Source organism: Aphelocoma coerulescens (genome assembly GCF_041296385.1).
Source record: "Aphelocoma coerulescens isolate FSJ_1873_10779 chromosome Z unlocalized genomic scaffold, UR_Acoe_1.0 ChrZ, whole genome shotgun sequence".
In the NCBI taxonomy this organism is placed as follows: Eukaryota; Metazoa; Chordata; class Aves; order Passeriformes; family Corvidae; genus Aphelocoma; species Aphelocoma coerulescens.
This window is the reverse complement of record NW_027184085.1, coordinates 42034364-42059660: the sequence shown is the minus strand read 5'-3', so window position 1 is coordinate 42059660 and position 25297 is coordinate 42034364. Positions and strand designations below refer to the sequence as shown.

The 25297-nt window shown below is 36.7% G+C and overlaps 1 protein-coding gene across 2 annotated transcripts in view; it reads left to right on the top strand.

The window, feature by feature from the left end:
- AUH (AU RNA binding methylglutaconyl-CoA hydratase) overlaps positions 1–23697 on the top strand; it is a 118745-nt gene extending 95048 nt beyond the window's left edge. For both annotated transcript variants that reach the window (XM_069001742.1, XM_069001741.1), the window contains 4 exons: positions 17522–17709; positions 18956–19006; positions 20726–20773; positions 21635–23697. In XM_069001742.1, coding sequence (XP_068857843.1) covers positions 17522–17709; positions 18956–19006; positions 20726–20773; positions 21635–21712 — 365 coding nt within the window. In that variant the 3' untranslated portion in view covers positions 21713–23697. The remainder of the gene's footprint in view (positions 1–17521; positions 17710–18955; positions 19007–20725; positions 20774–21634) is intronic.
- Positions 23698–25297: the final 1600 nt, after the last annotated feature.

Sequence of the window (25297 nt, the reverse complement as noted above, 5' to 3'; positions counted from 1 at the left end):
ATTATTCACTCTGTTTTAACTTTTTCTATCTGACACTATTAAAATGGTATGATGAAATAAGTATATATATGAGTTGAGGTGTTTGACAGAATAGTGTCTGTGACACTGATTCTGGTTGCAGTGCTGTGTGTGATGAAGAGAGATTGCTGTGTGGTTCAGTTTCTTCTCTAAAGAAGTCAGATTATTGCAAGAAACAACACTGTGGGTGTATGATAGAGAGGAATGTATATACTGTATAGGGAAGGAAAACCACAAAGAATAGTTTGAGTGGACTTTACCTCTCTCTGAATGCTTTTAAGATATTCAGAGGAGGACATGAGATTCCTTGGAAAGTTTGCAAGGACACCTTCCACTAAAACAGGTAACTCAAACTTCATCCAGCCTGGCTTTGGACACCGTCAATGGTAGGGCATTGACAGCTTCCCTGGGCAACCTGTTCCAGTACCTCACTATCCTCGCTGTAAACAAAAATGAATTCTTCCTTATATCTAGTATAAATCTACTCTCTTTTTGTTTAAAGCCCTTAACTCTTGTTCTATTGCAGCAGGCCCTACTAAATCTCTCTTTCTTATAATCCCACTGCAATAAAGTCACCCCAGAGCCTTCCAACCCCAACTTTCTCAGCCTTTCCTCATAAGAGGGGTATTCCAGCCCTTGGATCATTCCTGTGTTCCTCCTCTGTACCCGCTCCAACAGGTCCATGTCCTTCCTGTGCTGGGACCCCAGAGCTGGATGCAGTGTTCCAGGTGGGGTCTCACCAGAGCAGAGCAGAGGGGCAGAATCCCCTCCCTCCCCTGCTGCCCACGCTGCTTTGGATGCAGCCCAGGACACGTTTGGCTCTCTGGGCTGTGAGTGCCCATGGCTGGGTCATGTCCAGCCTCTCACCCACCAGCACCCCCAAGGCCTTCTCCCCAGGGCTGCTCTCCATCTGTTCATCCCCAGCCTGTGTTGGTACCAGAGCTTGCTCTGCAGCACCTTGGTGCAGCACCTTGCACTTGGTCTTGTTAAATCTCATGAGATTCCCATGGGTCCAGTTCTTGAGCTTGTCCAGGTCTCTCTGGATACCATCCCATCCGTCAGGTGTGTCAACTGCACCACTCTGCTTGGTGTTATCGGCATATTTGCTGAGGGTGTACTCAGTCCTGATGTCTGTGTCCTTGCTGAAGATAATAAACAGCACTGGTCCTAATACAGACCCCCTGAGGGACATCACTTGGCACTGATGTCCATCTGGACATTGAACTGTTAACCAGTGTCCTCAGGATGTGACTGTCCAACCAATTCCTCATCCACCAACAGTCCACCCATCAAATCCATCTCTCCAATTTAGAGAGAAGGATGTTTAAGGGGAGTGTGTCAAATTCTTTACAGAAGTCCAGATAAATGATAGCTGTAGCCCTTTCCTTGTCCGCTGATGGAGTCATTCCATCATTCAAGGCCACTGGGTTGGTCAGGCAGGACTTGCCTTTGATGAAGCTGTGCTGGCTATCTCAAATCACCTCCTTGTCTCACAGGTGCTTCAGAGCTTTTAGGAGGATCCATTCCATGACCTTCCCAGGCATAGAAATGAGGCTGTTTGGTCAGTAATTCCCAGATAGGTACATTGTTTCCCCTTTTCCCATCCACCTGGGAATTCACCTGATTGATGTGACTTTTTGAATATCATGGAGAGTGGTTTGGCAACTACAGAATTAGAGAATTACAGAATATTCTGAGTTGGAAGGGACCCGCGAGCATCATCAAGACCAGTTCTTAAGCGAATGGCCCATATGAGCATTGAACCCACAATCTTGGTGTTAATAGCACCAGACTCTGACCAACTGATCTCATCTCAGGGTCTCATCAGCCAATTGCCTCAGGACTCTGTAATGCATCTCATAAGGTCCCACAGACATACGTATGTTCAGGTTCCTCAGGTGGTCATGAACCTGATCTCTTACAGTGGAGGAACTTTGGCCCCCCAGTCCCTGTCTTATGGTCTGTCTACTTAAGAGATGTGGGAGGAGAGGCTGCCACTGAAGACTGAAGCAAAAAAATTGAGTCTTCACATACTATTTATTGATTTATCTGCTGCGTCCCAATGACATTTATTTGTTTCTGTTCAGGCCTGAGCAGTACTTTCCTTGTATTGAGAGGCTGAAGTCAGGCTCCAGGGCAGAAATCTCAGGCTTTTTCCTGTGCTCTTGGTCACCCTTTTGCAATGCCCACCATATTACAGCATATGGATGGATGCAGAGCAGCCCAGCAGAGGTTCACAGCTCAAGGGGACTGTATGGAAGGAAGAGGCAGCTCAGGACTTTTTTAGCAGGAAACTGTACTTCAACAGGAAGCAAAATTGGGGAAGAAATGGGAATTCGGGAGGAGTTATATTTTTTTTTTGGGGTGGGGAAAGTAGGTGATCCTGGAACTTAAAGGATAAAGTTTTAAGGAACCAGTAGGTAAGGAAGAGAAAAGCCTGTTAAAGAGCCGTAACACTGAGGAGGGGACTGGGGCCGATAAGTCAGCAAGCAAATGGGAAAAAGGACAGGGCACAGGGCGTCCAAATGGACAAACGGTACATCAAAAACCTTTGGATGGGAACATTCTGAGATGATTGTGTCTGCTAAAACACAGTTCCTTACAGACTTTGGAATGGAGCTAGTGTTTTTTAAAGGCTTATGTATGCTGAAAGAGGGGGGTCGCTTCAAAATTTATTATTTAAGCTGTGTTGATTTTGGGGTGAACACAAATGATTCTGTTAGAATGTACTTAACTTGCTTTGTTTAATTAATTTTGAATTTCCTTACTTCAATATAAATCAGTCTAATATTTTAAAATGCTCCCATACAGTCATCCTGCAAAGTATATTACTCTTTTGTCATCAGCAGTCCTAACTGCAGTATGTACTGTGCTCTACATGGCATTTGATGTTGCTGTTGGAAAATTTTACTGTTCTCTTTAGTAGCAGAGAAATCCAGGACCTTTGCAGCTGAAAATAATATGCCTTATATGGTTCCTCAACTATATACCTTATATAGTTCCTTATATACAGATCCTGAAAAAACAGGAACAGAGGCAGTGCCTTGAAGATTATACAGATATATGTAAAATATATTTTGGCAGAAAGTGGTTGAAAATTGAAGCACCAAAAAATTAGCTACTTAGATGCAATTTTGCATAAAAGTATTCAATATATCTTGTAAAGTTTTAATCCAGCTCTTCATGCTTTATTTTGTATATTCTTTCATTTCATAGGCATAAATACTGGTGCAGTTCATAATGAGAATTTTTTGAAGACTGAAACTTCCCCAAATATGTTGTGTCATTTGCAAATGACACTGCTACCAATGTCAAGCCAAATTTAACTCGGTATTCCAAAGTAAAAATGTTAAGAGTGACTCAAAACAAGGCTTTCTTGTTCATCCCCCCATTCCACTCCCTTCTCTTCTCCTTTCTTTTTCTTTTCTCCTTTCTTTTTTGAGCAAGTCACATTTTCCCATGACTTTCATTCTTGGGTATAGCTGAACTTTTTTGACGGAATTAAGAAAACAACAACCTATGACCAGCCTAGCAACATGAACTGATTGCTGGGCTGTTTATAATACTTTTAAGGGGAAGAGCTATTTAAAAACTTGAGAGGTTATGCTCAAATAAAAACAACATTTTATATTGGAAAATTTTATATGATAATAATAAAGGTGATACTACTGGCACTGCCTGAAATAGTAATATAAATGTATCATATTGCTGAGAATTTTTTATTAAATGTTAGCTTTTAGATGGATTTGAACTTTTTTAGCACTTGATTTAAGAAAAATAAGACCTGTAATAATCTGCTTACCCTATTGTTTCATACAAAGGAGATTAATATGGGTGGGAAATGAAAGCTGATTGCACAATAATATAAAGTGCAAGATTGTTAGACAATGCAATAAAAAATGAAAAATATAACACCGTAATTCAGAGAATTCACAAAGTTTTGTATTTTTGAATCCTGAATTTATCTTAGGAAGATTTGTTTGCACTTGAAGTAGCTAAAATAAATGAACCCTCAATTTTATCTCCCTGACCAGAGGAGTGTGAGTAGTCCGGATAACTTGGTATGTATGTGAGGAAACTGAAACCAAGGAAGACTATTAAATATAATCCCAACAATAATAGTAGGTACTATGGTATTGTGCAGAAGATACTATCATTTCCTGAAATTGAGGAGATGGGTGAAATACAGTCAGAACTCCCTTTGGTATTCCCTTCACACAGAAGCCTAGAAATATTTTATTAAATATTAATAACAACATAAAAGACCTTTGGTCTTATTTTCATTTTAATTAGGCAGGATATATATGCCATTCACTTTGAAGCCAAATGCTACTCCTTTGTATTAACCTGCAGGGGGTACTAGAAAATTGAACCAAGTAGCATTTAGCTATTTCTCCTCCTGCCAGAGATAATTAACATCTACTCTTGTGCAGACTCTTACTGTTACCTGATCCCCATATACAGGTTTCATACTCACTTCCAGAGTTTGAGCAGTAGGGTGTGAAATGCTGCCTCAGCCCGTTTCTTACAAATCTGCAGAACTCAGGAAAGTTATTAACCTTCAACTTTAACCTGCTAAGCTTAGAAGGGAAACTTAATCTCATAATGAAATCAGATTGGAGAGACAAAATGGACAATAATTCCAGGAGGGAAACAAAGCTGTGTGTAATGCACTGAACCTGTTTCATTTTGTGGTGAATGATAAAGACAACTGAAGTGCCTAAGAATGATAGCTGGTATGACAGAAGAGAGTAGGAAATTTTTTGACATGTAAAGCTAAGGCAGGAATTAGTAAGAAGCAAATGAAATAAAAGGGTAAGAGATTAATTGTAAGAAGTCTGTGCGTTTCTAGACTTTTGGCTAGCTATTTATGCAACCTTTCTACCTCATACATAGATTTTCCAGACCACATCTAAATCCTGAGAATTGTCTTAAATGGGGCCTTAGAGCTGCTGATGTAGCAGCCATTGATTCTGGGGCCTCAACTGGAAGAACCTTGAAGAGCTGCCAGGCTTCTTGGCCAGCTTTTTCCTTTGGCTAATGGCCTTGGGCATTCACTTTGGCCAGAGCTTGGTATACTTTAGCCAACTGTCCAGGTAGCCTAGTACTTCTTTTTTCTTAAACATAACATATTTAGCTTGGTCATTCCACTGCAGAACTGTTCTCTTGCCAATCCTTCAGTGTGGGACTGGACAGTCGTCTTGGCTAAGCTTCCTCAGAGTGAAAAGTCTGGTGAACTTAGTTACACACAATAACTGATAGGAAGCAGAGCTGCTTTGAGAGGAAACCTGCCTGGGTTCTGCTCAATGAAAACAAGTATGTTGGAATACTCCGCTTACTGATGAATTCACATTTTTCTACTGATTATCAGCGAAAATGTAACAAGTTTGACTGTCACTATAATGCCTTTTGACTGAAATTATCTCCTTCGTACATAAGCATTATGAAACATGACGCATTTTTTCACTAACCCTCTCTTTCATAAAATATATGGTTCTTCTTTGATCATCCAATTCTCAGTATTTTGTATATTTTATTTCCTGCTCATGTAAAATTAACATCATTCCCTGTTTCCTTTACAATTTTTAGCCTGGTCTGGGGACACAATTATTCATTTCTCCATATAAAAGTACATGAAGGGGATAATGCTTCATCTTACAGGAATGTTATGAAAATAGATTTCAGTAGTATATCTGTGAGGAAACTGGGTAGTGGTGATGATAAAAGGTTTGCTTTTTCCAAAACTTCTGTGGAGTGAAGGAGTATAAATAGCTTTGTTTTGTCAATAAGGTGAAAATCAAGCAAACAATAGCTTCCTTCCTCTCCTAATTGTCCTGACTTTTTAGACAAAATGTTAAGTGATCAACAAAAATGTTAATATCTACTTTTTCTAAATAAACTCACGTTAGTCCATTTGTGATACACTGATGTATTTTCCTGTGTAGTTTGTAAATTGTAACAGGTGTAATCAGATTTGTAAATTTAAAACTTCCACATCTGCTGTTTCTATCATCTTAGGTTTCTCCCCTCTGCTGTTAGAAAAGCCAATTTAACCTGTTGCATGGTGGTTAGTGGACTTGAATTAGTAGTGACCGCAGAGGTTGCAAAACAGATTCTGATGTATCTCACTTCCCTTGTTCACAGATATGTATATATAGAGCAAACTGAAAATATTAAAGCTGTTTTATACTGCTAGAACAGTTTGGTTTGAATTTGAAAATTTTAATGTTCAGTCAAAAGAAACCCACTTCTTTACATGTAGGGATCTGTAAGAGTATGAGCTGTTACTAAGGGGGGGGGGGGGAATGGGTAGGAAGCAAGCTTTTGTTAGTGCATACAAGTTTTTAGTGCTTTTTTGTTTCAATAAATACATTAAAGTAGCAACCCTCCTAACCACTCATTTATGGATATTACAAGTGGACATTTTCTGTGTATAAGAAGTATTACTACTCAAGAGTTTTTAGGCGTAGAAGGTAGAAAATATTAGGCCAAACTCTTGTTTTTCAGAAATAATAAATTACTTAAGGGTTTTGACAAACAGAAAATCAAACGTGATAATCTTTTGTTTCTACTAAAAAGAATAAACAAAACCACCTGATAAAGCTTAAAAGATAATCAAATGTATTTGTTTCAGAGGTACAGTAACTGAATTTAGGATACTCCTACAAAATACAGTTATGCATCATTTATCCTGTAACATATAAAATGCAATTGTTCAGAAATATTTGAATTATATTGTATGATTGCCATCATGACGTTACAGAACACAGAAGAATACTTGGAAAACACAACTAAACCATCTCCTGATTTCTCAGTTAGGAATAATGTAAAGATAGAATGAAATATCTGACATCTCTGATTTTGAAGCACAGCTTTCTACTTTGTTTTGGCCCCATTTTCAGCTGCCGCAAGGCTGATGATTGTGAAGTAAGTCACATCAATGTACCAGGCCAATGTAAGACAAAACACTAAATTTGGTGTACCTATGGTCAATGTTAAATTTGAAGGAAATGAAGAATATATCTTTTGTATCAGTATGAATCGTGTAACTTTGTTTTTAATTGAGTAGTTTACTTATTTGGAGATCTGTCATTACTGAATAGGAGTACAGAATCTAATTATTTCCATTTCATATTCATTTATGACTGTATTATATGAGAAAGAAAAATAGTTTCCAAACTCATAACGAATTTACTCTATGTCTGGCATTTTTCTTCAGCATCCAGAAAATTCAACAAATGAAATGGCAATTGTGTAGTCTGCCTCAGAAGAACAGCTGCACAAGTTAGTTCACCACAAAGCAAGCTGAACAAAATGATTTATGGAGTACTGTTTCCTTAATTATTTCACAGAACCTTTCTGGCTCTGGAGATTTGTTTGAGCCAACTATTGCAAATCTGTGAATTCTAGAAATAGTGGATTTCTGTTCTTCCTTCTTTACCTCCATTTTTCATCATGAAAGCAAAAGCTGTTAATCTATTGTAACTTTATGCTAACAACTCTATATTAATGTTCTTTATATTTTAATAAGAAAGTGAGATCTGGGAAGCCAGTGTTAATCAGATGACTGAATTAATCTAAGTTTTCTCTTGACTAATTCTAAGCTAATTCTTGCTCTGACAGTTTTGTGAAACTGTAAAGCAAACTGGAACAGAGTGCAATGAACTTGACATAGATATGAAGAATTAGGAATTTTATTTTAATTTTAAGAATTTAGTTTCTCAGAAGCCTACCCTGATGCATATTTTGACATTATGTTGCATATGAGCATCAAGAAATATGAATGACTGCGCTGAAACTTGATTTATCCGAACTAAAAGGATGAAGGAAGTTAATTTTGACCTTTTAGTTCAATACACTAATATCAAGAGTACCTGACAGAAGGAGTTTCTTAGTTCATTTGAATAGAGTGAAATTTTCCTCCTATCCTGGGCCCTATGAGGTCCTCATAGCTCCTTGGCTTTGTGATTATGCAGAATGATGAAACATACTTATTGGCCACAGAGATTTGGATGGTCCTAAGAGTTTTTTCTAGACATTTCTGGAAAATCAATCTGAAGGAAGTCCTTATTTGCCCAGTTTCTGGGAAATACAGTGATGATCTTGCAAAAAAAAGAAGGAGTTTAGGCGCTTTACACAGGGTCACTTGGAACTTTGCTTCCAATTACAATAATTTGTTCTAATTCCCTGCAGTTGCAGGCTTACTCCCTACGCTCAATTGCCCAGTTTTTTTTCTTTAAAAATGTCTTTCTCCCCATGCCTTCCCTTCCTTTATGTGTACCTTGAGCATCAGCTGTAGTTAGTTTATATTGGCAGAAAACATTTCTTAATTTTTGATGGGGAAGTAGTTGTTTCTTTCCCATTCAGCATGTTTGCAGGAAACCACCACTGCTCTCATATTTAGAGAGCTACAATGACCTCAGGCAGAGTATTGTAAGGGATCATGACTGTGTTTAGTCAAATAAGGAGGGTGAGGCTATCTGTGGGACTCAAACCCAGCAGCCTGAGCTCACAGCTGCACCTGACCCTCTGTTCTGTTCTGAACCAGTAAGGAGAGGATGTTCTTATTACCAACGCTGGGGAGTTATCTGTGCAAAACAACTAAAATTGCTTCTGTTCAAGGATACTCCCTCCATACATTCAGTGTGAGTACCATGTAAGATCACTGTTGCATTAATGGCCTAATTTTTATTGGTTATATTTTATTTTTATCTGTTCAAACAACCAGAGTTTTCTTTCACACAGGTTCTCACTGCTGTGAAATAGTACGTGGCTTGAGTACAAGCACAGGCTAGAAGGGAGGGATAAATTTACTTTAATAAGACTTTTTCAGGTGTAAGTAGGACTGTTAAAATTCTGAGGATTCAGTTCAATGGCTGAACTTAATTGTCAACCAAAATCAAGGTGTAAAACTAAAATGTTTTGTTTCAGATTAATTTTTTTTTTTGTTTCACCAGAAATGTTGTTTTAGAATCTTAAGAACACCTAAGGAAATAGAGATGTATGACAAGGAAACAGATGAGAGAGACTGAGATAGCAAAGTAGACTGTCTCAAATCATATTTGTGTTTTGTAACATAAAAAGGCATAAGGGCCATGCTAACACATTGCAAGCTTATCTTGCTTTTGGTATTCCACCAGATATCTCCACAGAACACCTACAGCTCTCTGTGTGACCTTCAATTACATGTGCATGGTAAGATACAACCCTGTTTGACTAGGATTAAAAATGGAGGTGTGATAAATGCATTCTATTTCTGAGCTGTTTCAGTGGTCTACTTCCAAGAAGAATAAATGTTACAACAGAGTCTGGATAGGGAAGAAGGCTGGCAGTAACTAGGGTGAAACACATCCCAGGCTTAAGATGAAACAGAAGTAGTAAGTCTGTTAAAAAATATGATTTTATCTGAGAAAGAAAGAGAAAAGAGACTGAGGCCAAGAAGGTGATGTGGGTTCATGCTTGCTCATCAAATTTCTGGCCTTGCAGGCAAATGGACTCTTACAAGGCTTGTCATTCAGCATTTTTTCTTAAAGATTCCATTATTCTTTTCAGATTTCAAGAGTAAAGTGTCCTTTATTTAAAGATTTTTTTTTTTTTGGTTTCTTGCTCAAATGCCATGTGTTCTCTGAAGGACTTAGGCAGTAATAGAGCTTTTGATGTCTCCAGGCTTCAGTAAAGTGTTCCTAACCTGCTGAGGATTTGGGAGAGCACTAGCACTGAATCTTTAGTCAAGCAGATGGACTGCTGCCAGAGAAGAGTCAAAGGATCTGCATGTAAGAGTGCCCTAAGAGATCCAGAAAGTAGGAGCAGCGCCCGGGCTGTAGCCACAAGTAGAAGCACAAAGTGTTCAGCAGTAGGTTCTGGTCACTTCAGAATAGTCATGCCTGAAGAGCAGGATGAGGCCAGCTAGTGAGAAGTGAGTGGTGCTTCCTATCTCGTTGAACCTTAGCATTTGTTATACAAAGTATTCTTAATGACTTATGTTAATTAAAATATATTTGTAATTTTTTTAATAAGTACAGTGCAGGGCCCCACAGATGCATGGCAGCTCTTCTAGCTCTTCCTATTGATGTGGGCTCATTTCTTCATTACCTCATGTGGATATAGCTCCTAATGTCTTTCTTCCTGGAATCTGGATGTAGGATGTAAGGAAAACAAAATTAGTGTCTAATTTCTTTGACCCTTTAAACTTTAAAGGTCCATGAAATCCAACTCGTATGTGCCTGATTAGGTGACAGAAGAATATAATTAGCACTAGTTTCTCCATCTATGGGGAAAGACTTGCCATTGCATACAGCCATATTGCATTGCATGCTGAAAACAGTGATTTCTGTCCTGTATTGCTATGTCACAGCAGCAGGCAAGAGGAGCATAAAAGATGTTTTCTTAATGTACTTCATTTCCTTACTGTTTTAACTGTCTGACAGCTGAAGACTGGGAATAATCACTTATTTAGTCTCTTTCTTTGTTGTTTTCCTCTCACATATTGATTTCTGGGCTTTTTTTCGGGAATGAAAAAATGGCAAGAAGGTGATGCAAGAGCTGTAGTTAAGGAAAAATGTCTGAGTAGTCCCAGACAATAAAGTGTTAAGATACCAGTTTGTGCTTATTGGGGTAGGTCTACTGTTGCACAGGAACTGGCTTTATACAGAAATGTTTATACCAATGTATCTTAAGTTCCAATTTATGGAAGGGTTTCCTTTTTGCTTTGCATATTATTATATTAATGCATGCCAACATTGAAGGGTTTGGCCCTTTTACTGCCCCACAAATGGTTGTAGACATTATTTTATAGCCTAAGTACTAGGCTAGGTACAGTGTAGCTGCAGTGTATGCTTCCTTGGCTGGGAGGACATTTTACTTCAGATGAAAAATGTGCTTTGTATGTACAAGTTCATTTTGCATTTATTTTTCAGTAGAGAGAGTGCTCTGCCTTCTCGGGATTTGGTAGCTGAGCTAGGTGAGATTGTGTCTTCCTGCTGTCTTGTTGGGTTTGCCATTTTCCCTGAGCTCCCATCATATTAGCCACCAATTGTCCTTTCTTTAGTGCTGCTCAAGTCACAGAATTTCAGGGATGAATAATTTCAGACATAAATTCTTAAAACCCCATTACTCTGGAGGAGTTGAAAGCAGATTAATTTGATAGTAGTGAGGATAGGAGAAAGAATAGGGTTAAGGAAGAGGAATTGGTTTGGGAGGTTTAGCAGATTTCTTTGCTGTGTGGAAGGATAAAAGGGTAGATTTCCATAAGGAGAGCACTGAAGTGAGGAAAACATTCAAGTCACTTGCTTTTAAGCAGTGAAGACTTCAGATATATTAGTCAGTTTTTTGCTTTGCTTGTTGTTTCGTCATTTCAATTCTGTCCACTGAAAACTGTAGTAATTGACCCAATTTCAGACTGTGATCTCATTAAAAATATAAGTAAAAATAGGATACTACCATGGTAATTATTTTTTTTCTTTCACTTGCTCTAGGTAGTGACAAAAGTTTTTCTTGTGTCTGTTTTTTTCTTGTCTTGATTTTCACATTAAATGAAGTTTAGCTGTCATAGTCAAATGAAAAATTTAAGAATATGGACTAGTAAAATTATTTATTTAAAATATAAGTTAAATAAAAGTTCTCACTCAATATTACACATAAATCCCACATGATTTGTGAAGTATGATCATACAGTGCAGTACTGGTCTAAACCTCCTACCTGTTGTTACAGCTGAGTAATGATTTCATAAATGTGTGGGTGTAATTTTGAAACTGGAAAATGCCTTCTTGTGGGCCATTAATATCTATCTGCAGCAAGAAGACTTGTGTTTTAATCTGTATCTACTTCTGAATTTCATTTAAGGTGACTTAATGCATCCTCAAATAAAATACCAAGTTCCTATATGGAGTAATAGGAAGGCGCATGGTTTTACTGAATATCTGTGTGCTCATGCTAGTTGCACTTGTGAACACTTAAGTAGAAGTTAATAAGTAGATTACAGTTGTTGGCACTTCTGGGGTTTTTTCCGCAAATAATTTCAGTTTAAAACCAAATAAGACATATTGTCAGTGGCATTAGTAATACCGCAAGTCCTGGGAGTCCATGGGGGGGTAATGCAGATCTGTGCTTCTCAAACAGTATTTTGTCTGACAGTGGAGTTGTTTGTACCGTGTTTGTGAGTGAAATGTGGAGTGAGCTCCTTACACCAGGTGCAGAATCCCTTTTGAAGTGGAGTCCATTTTATAAACTTTGGGTTCCAGATGCATTTCTTTGGTCTCATCCATTTCACATATGCAGCCATCTGCTAGGAAACCATCTTCTATTTTCTCAATCTACAAGACAATTACTTATTTTGAAAATAAATTAGTTTTTCTAAATTACATGGCCATTTCATCTTTCAGTACAAAAGCTGTAATTATTTAACTGCTAGTGAATTCTTAAAGTGTATTTACACTTCCTCTCATGCATCTTAAGCATTCGTACATCTTCAAGCCAAGTACTATATTCTTCTGATTCAAGCTGTCACCTTCAAGCCACCCACGCATGGCGGTTTGGTATAGGCGTTTTCAAGAGAGATTTTTAAATAAACCAATCCACAGATGCAGATGAATAGAACGGATTGTGAAAGTTAAGGACTGATTTGCAAATTAAGTGGGCTGTTTTGGAGATGGGGTTTGCCACCGCCAGGCTGGCACAGATAGCAAGTCGTCCTGCCTCTTGGACCTCAGCTAGGGAAATTGTGTCTGGTGTGCCTGTGGGGCTTTCTTTGGCTTGACTGACAAGCCAGACTTCTATGAGCACTTTGGGCAACCTAATATGAAATCTTGCTCAAAAAACTTCTTTTCTCAGTCATTACAGACCCTGGGGCAACCTCAGGCCACTGTCTCAGGCTTTCCTCAGATCTCCAGTCTTTTTCCAAACAATAACTTACGTGGCTATGTAAGAGTGGCCTTACCTACCGCCCGCTCTTTGTCATCTCAGTGCTTTTTTTTCCTCTTGCAGAGATAATGTTTTGTTTCTTATCTTCTCCATCACATTTTCACCGTCTTCTTTTTGCATCTGTATTGGTGTCTTTCCCAGTCTAAGCTGGTTTTGGTTGTTAGTCAGCTCTCTGGTTTGTGCTGGGCAAGTACTCTTCATGTTTCTTCTGAGACAAAATTGGGGAAGCCTGAGCCCATAAAGATTTATATCTGGATTTAAGTTAACTAAAACACGTACAACTTCTCAGAATCAAGGCCTAATCTTGGAAATAGTCTCTTGGAAAATTGGTGTTAAGTATTATCTAGGTAGAGTGTTTAGACATTTAGCATGTTTTATATTTTGAAAATTGCTTAACTTAGCAACAGATGGCAGGTACTTTAAAAGTGGAAGCTATGTTTGTTACAGAGACTTTTAAAATACAGCATAACATGACTGAAAAATGTTATACTAAAATAATCATTTTATCCATATTAGTTTTTTCATGAACATGTTGTTGAAGATTCATTATTACGAACAGCAGCTTTCTGCACTCCATATTTTTATGAGTTTCAATGGAAGAGTGAAAAATATACTTAGAGTTTCCTGCAAAAAAATCACAAGCATACATTTTACTTGAATAATTAGAAGGTTTGTGGATGACAGGCTTTGGTTTCACCACTAATTATTAATAAAATGTAAGACGTGCACAGTACTCTTTAAAAGAAGAAAGCTAGAAACCTGTTGGTTAAATTAATCTACTGAGAACCAAGGGTAGGGTAGGGTAGGGTAGGGTAGGGTAGGGTAGGGTAGGGTAGGGTAGGGTAGAGTAGGGTGGGATGGGATGGGATAGGGTAGGGTAGGGTAGGTTAGGGTAGGGTAGGGTAGGATAGGATAGGGTAGGGTAGGGTAGGGTAGGGTAGGGTAGGGTAGGGTAGGGTAGGGTAGGATAGGATAGGATAGGATAGGATAGGATAGGATAGGATAGGATAGGATAGGATAGGATAGGATAGGATAGGATAGGATAGGATAGGATAGGATAGGATAGGATAGGATAGGATAGGATAGGAAGACTGGTTTTTACTTGACTTAATAAACAGGATTATTACTGAATTAAAGTTTGGATTTTTTTTGTCAGAACACGATTTTTTCCAATATGTTTTGACAGTGCTGTCAGCTATGAGAAACTACTGACTGTAGATATTCTCTGCCAGAATGATGAATCTATTTCCAGTAAGCTCGTTGCTTCATCTTGTTGGATATACTCTTGGGCATTTATCACGTAATTCCCTTAATTCAAACCAGTTGTGTACATATTTTGTAATTGATGAATTACTGACAGTAAATAAATATTCATGCAAAATCAACTATTTGTTAAATTGTAAAAAATACTGTTTAACAGTTTTTGTACCAGAAATTAGCAATCTTTTGTTAACTGTCTTTTCACTGTAAACAAACTTTAAATATTAATTAGTGTCATCTAAAAATGCTATTTACAAGTATTACGACATTGAGTATATACCATTTCAGGTAAGAACACATTACCATTGCAACTGTGTGTTAAATACTTTTATCAACACAATGAGTAATACCAGATCACTAGTCCTTGAAATAACGTCATTAAATTTGTGAAGATGAAACAACTATTCTCCCATCAAATTCTGCACTAAATTTAGATGAAATGCCTTAGTTTAAGTAACGTCTTTGAAGACCGGGTGTTACTTACTTTATTTCTGATTATATTTGGCAGATATTATGTGTTCTTTGTGTATTACCAAAACAGAGCATCTATCTGCAGTGTACTCCATCTTTTCTTCATAAATGGATGCAACTTTGGTGTGTTGGATGTATTTTAGTGTGTTGTTTGCGTTTGATTAATTTGGTCTTACAGCTTTTGTGTGTGCATATATCTTACCCCTACTACTGAATATATATAATCAATGCAGGGAACTGTTGGCTTCTGTTCTGTAAATATTAATCAAAGAGTATGCTTCTCTGCTTAATGGCTTTTCAGTGTAGGAGGCAGCCAAACAACTATAGTCTGCTTTTTTTTGCTCTTTAATCATTATTGTGTAAGACACTGGCAAGAACAGGTTTTTTTAATCTATAAACACTATTTCATGCTTAAACATATCCATTGTTTGGTCAAAGTTATGAAATATTGTTGCTCAATGAAACTTTGTTTTCAGCATTTCCTGGTAAAGCAGTAATAGAAGAGATAAAACAGTAAAGGAAGGGGCAGATAATTAAGTAAAGAAAAATACTAGGAATTAAGTGCAAGAAAGAAGCAGAAGATGAAGAGTCAGTAAATTCAGCCTTGTATGGTTTTAGATCTTACGATTTAGACAAATAGGTTTCTTTAATCAAAAGCCAGACTGGATGCTTTTCTAGATTCCATGGCTGTGGTGAAAGGAATAATTTGTGACTAAAATATTCCTAAGGAGAGTAAGGTAGACATTTTTTATGTTGCAATGTGTGCATAAAATGTGTGTAAGAATAGATGTTGATTAGTGTGACAGGTTATTTGGGTGAGAAATTAAAAGATGTTCAATATTTAAATAAAAAATGCAATAAATGTATGTTTGTGGTGGTGGCACAGCTCAGTATCAGAAGCGGTGAGTTTCTTGAAAACACAGCTCACTTTTTTCTGGCATGTAGGTCTGGTATAAATTTGATAGATACAGCTTTAGTCATTCTCCATGAATGTCACTAGTGAGGCAAGCCAAGGCTGAAGGGAAGGCTTATACTTCAGGGTTTGTACTGTTTTTTGGGTTATGGTGTGGGGTTACTTTAGTGTATGAGCATTCCTTGCCCCTTTCAGAAAAATGTCTCTAAATTGTGCTGTTAGCAAAATTTTACCCCTAGCACCATCACTGGTTTAGCTTTAGAAAATTAGCAGAATTAGCAGAATGTACTGAATAGGAATTCCTCTTTCTGTTGCCTGTTGCCCTTGACCATTAGGACAGTCTTGCTAAAATCCTCTCAAGCATTGTAGGATCATAGAGAACATCACATTATTTGTTTTTACTAATGTTTTTGTTCTACAAATTTTATTTGAATTGTTATAATAATTTCTTTCATTCTTCCAGTTTTTGCCTGGAAAATATATCTGTTTTTGTTATAGATCATCATCTTCTAATATTCTGGAAAGGCATAAGGCAGAAAAAAACCTTCTGCAATTTTGTATTATATAAGGCGTTTAAAGGCAGATCTGGCTTTTTGGAAAGGAATATAGTAGTACTGAGGCTTGTGGTTTGGAAAAAAAGAGTAGTTGAAAGCTGAATCATTATATCACAAAAGCTTTTAGTTTGTTTGCCGTCAGTTTATTTATCTCAGAAATGTATTGGAAGTATTTTCAGGAAACATCAGTAAGAGAACTGAATGGCTTGAATAAAATACTGGTGGCTTAATCCACCATTATTTAGTAGAAATGAATATATTTTGTTAGTTGGGCACACATTTGCACAGTGTTATGAACAACTCCTATAAATATTCCTCTTGCATATATACATGTATTTTTATATGAATATATATAAAATATATATTTATTTATATTTGAATATATTAACATGCTCTTGCAGAAATAACTATTTGGAAAGAAATTTTTGCTTTCAGACTGTTTGTATAAATTGAGTATTTGTTTCAGATCCATATTAAAATGGTAGACCTTGTGATTTTCAAAACCTTTCTCCTGGATAAAGGCCATTTCCACTGTTTTAATTCATAAACATGTGCTTCTGTGATTTGAATCTACCTCTTCCATTTTGATAATGATTATTCCTACATTCTCGTTGTTTATTAGTTCTCAAAAGTTAATTGTTAGTCCAGCTAAGCAATCTTCTTGTCTGGTTAATGTAGTTACCACTTACTGACCTTCTGAAAATGCTGATAAGTCAAAGAAGTTTTTAATGTGCTAAGGACAGCTAACTGTTATAAAGTTAAATGCCTTTCTCTGCTGATCTGAACCTGCCGTTGTTCTTCCCTAGCTTTTGTAATTGTGCTTTAAGGTTGCAACAATAATGCAGGAGTAAGACAAGACACAACCATGGCTTCTTAGAGACCTTGTCTAGTAGTGGTTTTAGTTTAGTTTACATATAAATATGGTCCCTGAGGTGCAAGTATTAGAATGGACTACAGTCTTGTTAAGGTATATATTCTAAGTATAGTTCTTTGAAGGTGGTGACTTATATCATAAAAATATATAGTGTTGAAAAGAAGCAGAGGGTTTGGATATGTTAATTACTGTCAAGTAGTTTTTGTTTGGCTTTTGGCTGATATGAGTAAGGTAACTTCTCTGTAATAGAACAGAATCTCTATTAATAGTACCTCTTTTCAGTTATTTACATGTCTTTCTAAGAAACAGGGCAATTGACTTCAATTTAGATGTAGTCTGAAAAACTGAAGAAGGTATTTAATAATGCCTTTGTACTAGTTGAATTTCTGTATGTTTATGTAATTGTTTATGGAATTTAAAAGGAAAGCACTTGAAATGAACAAGGCATCTACATTTGTGGTATAGACACATGGGAAACTAATAGTTGCATTTTCCCTTTTTACAAACTCTAGGTGGGACACAAAGATTACCTCGCACAATTGGAGTGTCATTGGCAAAAGAACTAATCTTCTCTGCACGCACTGTAGATGGTGAGGAAGCAAAATCAATAGGATTGATTAGCCATGTGGTAGAACAGAATGAAGCAGGGGATGCTGCATACAGAAGAGCACTGGCTTTGGCGAAAGAATTCTTACCTCAGGTATAACAAATTTAACTTTGATTTTGGTTTTTAGTTTTTACCAAATAAGAAGACTGAAAAAGAAACAGCTTTATTAAAGAGAACTGTCACAAAATTATTTATCAAAAAGCCATGCTAGTTATGTGGCAAGCGATCAGAAGTTTTCTCTCTTGTATTGAATGGTGTTATGTGTTAATTATTTCATAGTGAAGAAGAAACTTCCATCAATCTTCATCTTGCCATGATCTGGTCGGTGTTTTCATTTTGTGTTCTGGCTTTCAACTTTTAAACAAGAAAAAAAAATAGCATACAGGTTTTATTTTTTAGTATAGCAGTTATTGTAATGGATTACTTTGTTGCTGTTGAACACCTCAGAAGAGAAGCAAAAGGTCCTAGGTAGAAAATCCATAAGAAGCAGAAAAATAAAATAATTAGTGAACCACTTTATTGGATCACAAGTGTAACAGCTAAAATTTTTCATTGGAAATGTAAAATGTTATATCTTAGGTATGGTATTTAATGGTGGTTATTGAAAGACAAAAATGAAAAGTACAGTAAAAATTTTAACATACAGTGGTTCTGGAAGGTTGATTTATGGTTACAATTTCTTATTGGAACTGCCTCATAAGCATTTGGCTTTTCCCAAATCAGCAGGCCTGAGCATCCAGAAGCTGATGCTGATGGATAGGCACAGGACTGAGATGATTCCCAAAGATGTCTTGCTGTTCTGCAGCACATTGGAAGCGAATGTGGAAATCCCTCTGCTCACTGGGGATCTCAGTCACTCCCAGGACAGTGTCATCACTTAACCAGTGCAGGCTTTGCAATAGTGTACTGTAGGTTTGAAGCTTGCCTCGATTAATTTTATTTCATGATCACATATTTTCACGTGTCTTCATTGTGTGATAGTAGGGACATAGGATTGACCTTGAAAAGACCTATAATGATGTATCTTAAGGTGGCCATTCTGAGCCTTGTTTTGAAGGAAATTGATAAAGCGTAACAAATGTGGTCGCACTCCGCACCTTTGAAACATAAACCAAATACATTAATTAGGTTCTTTTGGAAATAGTATACTTTTATTTTTTCTCAATATTCAAACTATCAGTTTGGATGTAAATGTCTACTATCTGACTTATATACTATAAATTTAGTGAAAATCCAAAGTCTAGATGGTCCAAATATAAGAATGTTGGTGTGCAGACTCCTCAAGTACAAATCTTGCAGGTTTTGATGCTATATGAATAAACTTTTTCTCTCATTTTAGGGACCCGTAGCAATGAGAGTTGCAAAACTAGCTATCAATCAGGGAATGGAGGTAAGGATCTGTACTTTCCATGAGAGTAGGCCAGAAGTCAGGTTGGCAGCAGTTGTACTGTGGTAAAAGTATTTTTCTAGAACTTTTTTTAGCTTGCCATAGTCTTTCGAAGTCTATTTGGTGAAAACTTTCTAAAGAATGAGAATGAAATGTAAATTTTTTATATCTCAGACTCCTGAGATGCTGATTTCTGTAAAAAGGCTTAGTAACCTCAGAAGTGCACTCTGCTAATTAAGTAGAAAGTAAACAGAAACTACTATGAACAAATCGTGTTTCAAATCTCAGGTGGGAAAAATGATCAAAGTCATACTCTGTCAAGTCTGTCAAGCTCTCAGTGTTTAGTAACTAATAAAGTTAAAAGCTGAAGGGCATATTATTTATTTTTAATAATTTAATAATGGTTAGTGTTAAAATTGTGCCTGGAGCTTGATTTCATGTTTAATTCTAATTGCCACTCCATTTTGTACACTATTGACCTAGCTCTAAAGCTCATTTAAAATCCCATCTGGACATGTGTTTTACTGTAGGTGTACAGATCCTAAGACTGAGTTCATCAAGTTGTTCATACTTAAAGTTAGGCTCTGCACCAGTCCACCTGGTAGCTCAATCTGGTGCAAGAAATAGGGGATCACACCACGTGTAGCATCTGAATCCAAGAAGATTAATTTGTCCTTTTTTTCTTAAAAGTCACAAAAGCCACTAGTGATATATTTGAGTTCAGCAAAGCATAACGCCAGTAAGTGGTGGCCTGAGAACCAAACTCAGATGCCATTGCATGAAGAGTATGTTTGTTAGGTCTCCACAGCAAGTAATGGTGGAATTCAAGATTTAGTTCAATACCCAAGGTACCTACGGGCTATGTTATCTGGCTACCAGGATTGAAAGGTGTTTATAGGATTAGGAATGATAGGATTAGATGGATTCTGAATGCTCATTTCTAGTTCAGTCTTGAGGCCCAAGACAAGATGTATTGTATCAAAACCGACCAAGCCAAATGGTCATCCAAGCTGTTGTTACAAAACTTGCATGGCACAGATTTCATGGCTTCCCTTGATAACCTATCCTATAGCTTATCTCCGTTTGAAAACTGCTTGTGGTGCATAGCCATAGTCCTTCCAGTGGTCAAGTGGAGAGCTAGTGAATCCTGCACCATATGGTGCTTAAGACAGATGAAGAGATAGTGAGGGCAAAAATCAGCCTTTTCAACTGTTCAGAGCGGCTCACAAAGAAACTAAATGTGTTAAAAATAGATGATGATGTAGGATAGATACTGGCTTTTTTTTTTTTCTTCTATTTTAAATCCTTTTAAAGCTGAGTTTGTTCATACTGTTCTTATATGACATTTTGAAGATACATTGTTTCAGAAAAAATTTTAAATAATCATGCAGTTCATCTTTTCCCCTGTAGTAAATGAAATTATTATAAATGTGCAGATAGCTGATGGTTTTTCCCTAACCAGATGACTTGTAGTAAAGAGCAGACATTTTTTGAGTATATTGCATGCTAGCTGTATTACCAAATCAGGATTCTGTTACAGAAATACTAACCACTCTCACCACGTCAGTGTAGCATTTCTATGTTAAAGTAGTGTAGAAGAACTTTGCAGAAGTATTTTAGTGTGTGGCATATACAAACACAGTATTTCTGTTAGCTGTGAGGAAATAATATATAATAAATTTTTTAAAAATCTTTTAAAAAACATTGTATTCTTTTCCCCAGGTCGACTTAGTAACAGGTTTAGCAATTGAAGAAGCTTGTTATGCTCAGGTATGTAAATATGATTACATGGAAAAAACACAGAAAACAGGTTTTGTTGGTACCTGTTATGAAACATGCGGAAATTCATCTCAAAATGGCTCTGTGGTTTCTTCTGCAAACTTTTTGGTGTTTTATTTAAACCTTCCATCTGCTTGGTCTGATTTTGTGAGGAGTTTAAGGAGGGCGGTGTAGTTCAGGACAGTAACATGTCCCCTACCAGTACTGTTATGGTGAAGGTAGTGAAGCAGTACCAGCCATACCCCTAGCCAGTCATACACTACCATGCCAGTCCAAGGACTGCCTTGCTTTTGCTTTGTTTTGGTTTAACATGAAATAACACAAAGGACACTCAGCTGACATAGGCCACTAACAGCATATGTGCTAACCAATAAAAAATTGAGACAAACCTCTTTGCCCGTGAAACATGGGAATGATGTGTCTGAAATTGTATGTTCGTGGACTTTGAGACAAGTTTTTTATGATGGAAATAGGAGCATCAGCATTATATGGTTATTTAGGACATTTGGTAATCAGATTAATAACCTTCTTCCCTCCCAAAAATCCGAAATGAACCCAACCAAAAAAACCCCAAGAAACTCAGACCATGCAATCCCCCCACCCTCAAAAACAAACCCTAGAGAATTTCTTGCACTCATCTGTTTGGAGAAAAGGTACTCTTTCTCCACCCAAATTGTTTATCAACCTTATGTCATCCCCTTGAAGTGTGTGATACATTCCTGTATCTGACTAGATAGTTTTAATTTTTCTGATGCATCCTGGATGCATTGGAGAACTAGGATTTGTATGCAAATATTTTCCTTGGTATTGTTTTTTGGTGTCAGTAATGACTTGTTCCTCTGCTCATTGCAGACTATTCCAACAAAAGATAGAATTGAAGGCCTTCTTGCATTTAAGGAGAAGAGACCTCCTCGCTACAAGGGAGAATAAAAGAATCTGATGCCTTTAAAATACAGGGGGATAAAAGTACTTCTATGAGGACCATTAAGGTGCACTTTCCATCCGCACCTGGAATATCACAATCACCAAAGTAACAGCAAATCATACAGATGTTACAACATTTTGAATGTGTCCATACCTGTACGAAGCCGAGATAGGAATGTGTGTCAGCTCATGCTCATTACAGTTTCTGATGGTTGATCTGTGTATTGGCAAAGTCACAGGTTCATGCAGCATTTTTAAAATTTCACATGTATGAAACATACCATTCCACAATTGAAAAAGCTCTGTAAATTCTTTACATAGACAAAATGTATCTGTGATGTTAAACATAAATCTGCTGTATCATTTTATCAAAACAAAAGCAACTACTGAACACCAAAAATAAGAAATTGTACCAAATATGCATTAAAATGATTCTGTATATCACTAAAAATTATACTTGAGTATTCTACTGGAATATCTATATTACTAATAAAGCTAGGGGAAATGAAAAGGATTATCATTTAGAAAATGTTAAGCTTTGTTTGTCTTACACTATTCTAAGCAAAATTAAATTCACTTTAGCACTTAATGGTGTCCTTTTGATAAAGTTGTTGCCATTATATTAATTTAATTCTATTAAATGAAGACATTTTTGAGGCCAGCCTTTAATTATACGTTCTTGTATGTTAAAACTGCCATTGTCTTGCATTTTCTAACATCTCATCTGATCAGCACTGCCGGCTGTGAAGGAACTTTATTTCACTTGCCCCAGTTATTTTAAATTTTTGATGATTGTATTAAAGATGGTTGTTCAGGGATATGTCTAATGTGCTGTAATAGAACCTAGAATTATCTTAATCTCCAGAATATTCCTTTTGCAAGTTTTATCAATGTATGTTTATATACAACTGGGATGATATTGAAAGGTTCTTTATTTTGTGGTGGCCTCAGAGTTCTTTTCATACATTGAAAGAGAAATGCGCTAGGTTACAAGGTAAGAAAACTTGTGATTCATACTGTGTATTTGCAGTGGACACAGAATATACAGCAAATGCCTGGAAATAACTCATAGAAAGAATTTTTGTTAATTTGACTGGAAAATAAACATGGCTTAGCAGTCCAAGGCTGTCTTTTTATACGAAAACAAATTTATTCATACTGGGTTACCATTGGCTCATGAAACTTGTGCATGCTTTGCTGTTTCTGCAACATTAGCTATGGTCACTGTCCATCTCTATGATGATAAAGCAGCTCATCAACATGAAATGACAAGAACTCATTTAAATTCATATTTAGACATATCATTACATGTAAATTGATTATAACTGGTAGAGCTCACACTTTGTTGACTGGTAAACTTGCTGAGTCGATCATTTCTTGCACAATAATTTGCAAATAAAGTACTGGTACTTGTTTTGATAGTCATATAAAGCCTAGAGGGTCATTTTCTCGTGTTTTTGAAATGCTAACATGTCATTTTCATTTTTACTGACTAGGAAATAATTATGTTAATAGGAAAAAAAAAATATTAAGTGTATGCTGATGAGTTTCCGTTGCATAACTTTGATATACAGTCTGGTTATTGAGCTGCTTCTTTTTCTACCAAGCAGTGATTAAATAGTTTCTGTGGATGTCGTTTTAAAAACATCTAATAACTTTAAATACTGTGGCATATGACTGTGTAGATTCATGCCTTTAACTAGTAGTTTTGATCACAGAAAATAATTTTGCTGTCACAGTGGTCTCTGCATTCCTTTTCTCAGGAGGAGATAGTGTCATAGCAACTTGAGTTCCTTCTTTGAAGTCAACAGTTTGAATATTATTATGAAGTGAGTATCAGTAGGACAATTTTTAAAGGTACTTTGGAGTGATGTTGAAGTAGTTCTGGAAAAACAATATTTTAGCAAAAAATGTGGTAATCACTTACTGTCTTGTTTATTAAGTGACGTGTTATGATGGCTGCAGTGCTCATAATAAATAGCAGTTTAGAACTCTGTTTCCACAAGAGGGTTACTTGTAACAGAAATGTTCATGTAGAGGCTGACTTTTCTTTACGAAAGGTATAATCTGGCAAATCCTCCTTCAAGCATTTAGGCACAACTCTTTCAGTTCCTGGTGAAGCCAAGCTTTTCTCCACAATACCTCATGGATGCGTGAGCCCTGGCCTCCACTGGTTTTCTGAATGGCTGTCTCATAGTCCCTACACATAAGCAGCTTTTCCTCCTGTTGCTGCTGAGCTCAAGTGGATAGTGAACTTTTCTTCACTTCACTGAGTTGGATATTGAAAAGTTATAACACAGGTGGGTTCATTACCTTCAGCTGATAACTTCTCAGCATTTGTATGTTCAACTTACTAAATTGCCTGGAGGGTTTCATGCAGAAAGTAATGTGTGACTTTATATAACATATAATTTTAGCCGTTAATCTAGTAAACTGTTTGTATTTTCAAGATTACTGAAGTAACTCACATTCTTAGTAATTTTACTAAATTTTTGGATGAAGTTTTCATGCTTTTCTGCATGGCTCTGGTCAGTTCAATGCTTTTGAGTAGCTCACCTGTAGTGAAAAAAAGGTGTTTTATTTATTCCAAGGTTATGTAATGATACAATTAAGTGCTCTTGGAGATGTCTTCTATTGGACCTTTTTATGACATTTGCAGTTGTTGTTGGTGCCCAGTTATTGTTGAAATTCTGTCAGTCTGTGTGAAAGTAGTCATAGTCCTACACCAAGATTCATATCAATGCTTTTCTAGAACTGCTTTTAACCAGCTGCATTTAGAATAGTAAACATCAGGATGTATCATTCTCAGCTGCTTCATATTCTACTTAGTCATTGCTCTTTAATGCATTTAATCATAGTCACAGTTGCTGAAGTGATCACCACATGAGAGGGCAGAATATCATGCTACTTGGAATTTGGTTTTGGGAGACTTAGGGAGTAAAGTACGGCATTTTGGCACTAGTGCCACTTCACATACCAAACCCAACTGATAGATGAGAAGTGAAAAGAGTAACTGAAATCTTAATTTATCACTGCATAGTCTACTTACTCCTTTTTCGTGCAAGAAAATTGCTGAAAGGGTGTCTGCTGAGATTATAGAGGGGATTTATTTGCAATTTTTAAAAATGTACTTAAAAACTAATTGTTCATTTGAGTGGTGTACATTGAATAAGATGTCCTTTCATGTCTCATTTGTGGAATGTTCTTGAACCTAATGACACTGCTGAAAAGCTGTAGGGCTTCAGTGTCTGCTGAGGCTGATGCAGTCTGTGTACTCAAGGTGTGATAAAGTTCATGGTGATGTGGTTAAGATGTTCTTTTTCTGCACACTTTTAGAAAGAGATCTATCTCCAGAAATGAGAAAAAGAAAAATTGCAAGCAAATAAGCCAAAAGATGAGTTGTTTTCAGCTAAAGGTAATACAGTTTCTGTTGTCTACTTTGTGGGATTACAATGACTTTTTTTTCTGTTTGTCCTTTTTTTTTTTTCTGTTGGCTTTTTCTTCCTCCAAGTCTTGGACATGAATGTGCAGGGAACACTTCTAAAAATTTGTATGGGTTGTTTTCACTTTAAGAACATTGTTATTTTATAA